This window comes from Cervus elaphus, chromosome 12 (assembly GCF_910594005.1).
Source record: "Cervus elaphus chromosome 12, mCerEla1.1, whole genome shotgun sequence".
NCBI lineage: Eukaryota > Metazoa > Chordata > Mammalia > Artiodactyla > Cervidae > Cervus > Cervus elaphus.
Window position 1 is genome coordinate 73019860 of NC_057826.1, and position 4082 is coordinate 73023941.

The 4082-nt window shown below is 33.2% G+C and overlaps 1 protein-coding gene across 1 annotated transcript; it reads right to left on the reverse strand.

Annotated features, from left to right (window-relative positions):
• Nucleotides 1–2361: 2361 nt before the first annotated feature.
• On the reverse strand, nt 2362–3300 carry LOC122705311 (olfactory receptor 4K13-like). The gene has a single exon (XM_043920595.1). The coding sequence runs from the start codon at nt 3298–3300 to the stop codon at nt 2362–2364; it is 939 nt and encodes a 312-aa protein (XP_043776530.1).
• Nucleotides 3301–4082: the final 782 nt, after the last annotated feature.

Genomic DNA, 4082 nt, shown 5'->3' on the forward strand with positions numbered 1-4082 from the left:
GTTTCACTTCTTCTTTTCCTATCTGGATTCCTTTTGTTTATTTTTCTGCTCTGATTGCTGTGGCCAAAACTTCCAAAACTATGTTGAATAGTAGTGGTGAGAGTGGGCACCCTTGTCTTGTTCCTGACTTTAAGGGAAATGCTTTCAATTTTTCACCATTGAGGATAATGTTTGCTGTGGGTTTGTCATAAATAGCTTTTATAATGTTGAGGTATGTTCCTTCTATTCCTGCTTTCTGGAGGTTTGTTTTTTTTTTTTATCATAAACGGATGTTGAATTTCGTCAAAGGCTTTCTCTGCATCTACTGAGATAATCATATGGTTTTTATTTTTCAATTTGTTAGTGTGGTATATTACATTGATTTGTGGATATTGAAGAATCCTTGCATCCCTGGGATAAAGCCCACTTGGTCATGATGTATGATCTTTTTAATATGTTGTTGGATTCTGTTTGCTAGAATTTTGTTAAGGATTTTGGCATCTATATTTATCAGTGATATTGTCCTGTAGTTTTCTTTTTTGTGTGGCATCTTTGTCAGGTTTTGGTATTAGGGTGATGGTGGCCTCATAGAATGAGTTTGGAAGTTTACCTTCCTCTGCAATTTTCTGGAAGAGTTTGAGTAAGATAGGTGTTAGCTCTTCTCTAAATTTTATTAGAATTCAGCTGTGAAGCCGTTTGGTCCTGGGCTTTTGTTTTTTGGAAGATTTATGATTACAGTTTCAATTTCTGTGCTTGTGATGGGTCTGTTAAGATTTTCTATTTCTTTCTGGTTCAGTTTTGGAAAGTTGTACTTTTCTAGGAATGTGTCCATTTCTTCCAAGTTGTCCATTTTATTTGCATATAGTTGCTGATAATAGTCTCTTATGATCCTTTGTATTTCTGTGTTGTCTGTTCTGATCTCTCCATTTTCATTTCTAGTTTTGTTGATTTGATTTTTCTCCCTTTGTTTCTTGATGAGTCTGGCTAATGGTTTGTCAATTTTATTTACCTTCTCAAAGAACCAGCTTTTGGCTTTGTTGATTTTTGCTATGGTCTCTTTTGTTTCTTTTGCATTTTTCTGCCCTAATTTTTAAGATTTCTTTCCAGCTACTAACCCTGAGGTTCTTCATTTCTTCCTTTTCTAGTTGCTTTAGGTGTATAGTTAGGTTATTTATTTGACTTTTTTCTTATTTCTTGAGGTAATACTGTATTGCTATGAACTTTCCCCTTAGCACTGCTTTTACAGTGTCCTATAGATTTTGGGTTGTTGTGTTTTCATTTTCATTCATTTCTATGCATATTTTGATTTCATTTTTGATTTCTTCTGTGATTTGTTGGTTATTCAGCAGCGTGTTGCTCTTAGCTGTTTTAATTAGCTCTTTTTATTGAATCATAAGCATAAGGAAACAGAAATTGTTGGTTTCTTTTTACTTTCAGATCAATAAAAAGTCATTTTAACCTTTGTTGGGAAGATTTACTTATTCATTTTTTTTAAATGCAAATTATTAATTTCCTGCACTTGTTTCCAATATGCCAATTTTTCTTCCCTTCACTTACCATCTCCAGGCTCAGCTTCAGTTTTACAAGTCTTTTCTATCTTTCCTATACCAAGATTCTGCCAGGCATGTCACAAACATCATTATTATTATATTATTATTATTATCATTTTGTGGTTCACCAAACTCTTTATTTTTTTTAATTAATTAATTAATTAATTTTAGTTTATAACATTGTATTGGTTTTGCCATACATTGACTTGAATTTGCCATGAGTGTACATGTATTCCACATCCTGAACCCCCCTACCTACCTCCCCATCCCACCCCTCTGGGTCATTCCAGTGCACCAGCCCAGATTTAATTATTGGGAACTATGACATGTAAAGGAGAGGACAGGAAACAAAAATGTATGAATGCTAATTAAAATTTATATAAAAATATTTTTAGTTATAAAGGCATAGATTTTGTAGTTACATGTAGGATCTAATTCTAGGTCTAGTACTTACAATTTCTGTGACAAGTTTGTTAAATTTTATAATGTGCAGTTTTCTGGTGATGAATATAAATAATATTCTCTATTTTGATTGTGTGAAGTTAAAAGAAAATGCATGCGAAGTGCCTCAGACATGGTTAGAACTCAACAAACAGTATTTTAAAATCTAAGAATTTATAGAAAAATTTAAAATTACAACATAAATGAATGATAATATATTGGAATTATTTGCACTTGGATGTACAATTCTGAATGCTTTATTGCATATATGCTTGTGTAGGGAAAAGTAATAATTTCCCCAAATATTACTTATGTTTGATGTAAAATCTTATACCTGTGTCTCTGGATGATGACAACAATTATGATGCCTTTGATGAGTGTAATATTTAAGTTAAAAGGCTGATCTGGAACTCACATTCTTGGTCTTTATTTTTATCATTGCTTTCTTAATGTCTTTATTCCTAAATGAGTAAATGAATGGATTTAAAAGGGGAGTAAAAATTGTATAAAACACAGAGACGATCTTATCTATGAAAACATGGCTGAATGGCCATATATAGATAAAGAGGCAAGGTCCAAAGAATAGTACCACCACTGTGATGTGGGCTGCAAGAGTGGACATGGCCTTGGAATATCCACTGGAGGAGTGATGATGGACAGTTATCAGGATGATGCTATAGGAAATGAACAGAAATATGAAACAGAACAAAGAAAGTAGTCCACTAAATGCAATGACTAATAGGTCTAAGATATAGGTGTCAGTGCAGGCAAGTTTGATCACCTGAGGCAGGTCACAAAAAAAATTATCCACAACATTGGGGCCACAGAATGGTAAAGTCACTATAAAAACCATTTGGCTAACAGAGTGCACAAACCCAGTAGTCCAGGAGAAAAGTGCAAGTCTGATGCAAATACGGTGGCTCATAATATTTTTGTAATGAAGGGGTTTGCAAATGGCAATTAATCTATCAATTGCCATGGCTACAAGCAACATCATCTCACTTCCACCTAAAAGGTGAAGGAAAAAAATCTGGGCCATGCATTCTTCGTAAGAAATGGCCTTATTTTCACTAATTAAGTCACCAATCATTTTAGGAGTAGCAAAGGAAGCCAGAGACATATCAATAAAGGACAGGTTGACCAGTAGGAAGTACATTGGAGACTGTAATTGAGGGTCCAATTTCACTACCAAGATAATAATGAGGTTACTTAATAAAATGGCTATGTAAATAATAGAAAAAAATAAAAAAAATAAAATCTGTAACTCATGAAACTCTGTGAGTCCCAGCAAAATAAATTCAGTCACTACAGAGTGATTTTGTTTTTCCATTTGTTTGGCTGTTGGCATATATTGCCTAAAACAAAATCAAAATTAAAAGTCTGTTAGTTAAATTTGAAAGATAAGTGCATAGTCACTTAACTTTTTTTCCTAGAATTCACTGAAATGCTTAAAAAGGATAAAAAAATAATCAACAATAAATCCATTTTTTTTAAAGAGATAGACACAATTTCTTAACAAAAATTATGAGGAATATCTGCCATAAACCAAGATGTTTGAAAAAAATTGAAACTATCAATATGTAACTCATATTTGGGCTAATCTTAAGAAAAGTGATTATCTCAGCTGGTGAGAGAATATGCAAGCTCCTTGACACCTTTTTTAGATTTTGAGAAATAGATTTATTCATCCTCCATAGACAAAAAAATAAGGTCTACCATCTTGAACTCTAATAATAGTAAGGATCATGTAAGTGAAAAAAAGGCCAAACAGTTTTCTAATTATAAGCAGGACTAAGAGAAATGAAACTGGGTAACTAGAATATAGAGCATTAACAATCTAGGAGTCATTCTGTATTTGCTGCTGAAAGTCAGATGAACAGAGATAATAAACATTATGAGTCTCTGAGACAAATGAATCTATGGTTGGCAAATTGAGATAGCTTCTCATCTTATTTTTTTCTGAGATGGAAGAAGTGTCCAAATATTTGAGTCTTCTCCCACAGGCCCTGATTTCCTTTGGGCCTATGAATTTAGTAGATTGGGAAGTACAGTGCAGAGACAGCCTAAATGGATGCTTGCCGCTGGCTTATGGATCCCTGATAAACAAAAGGA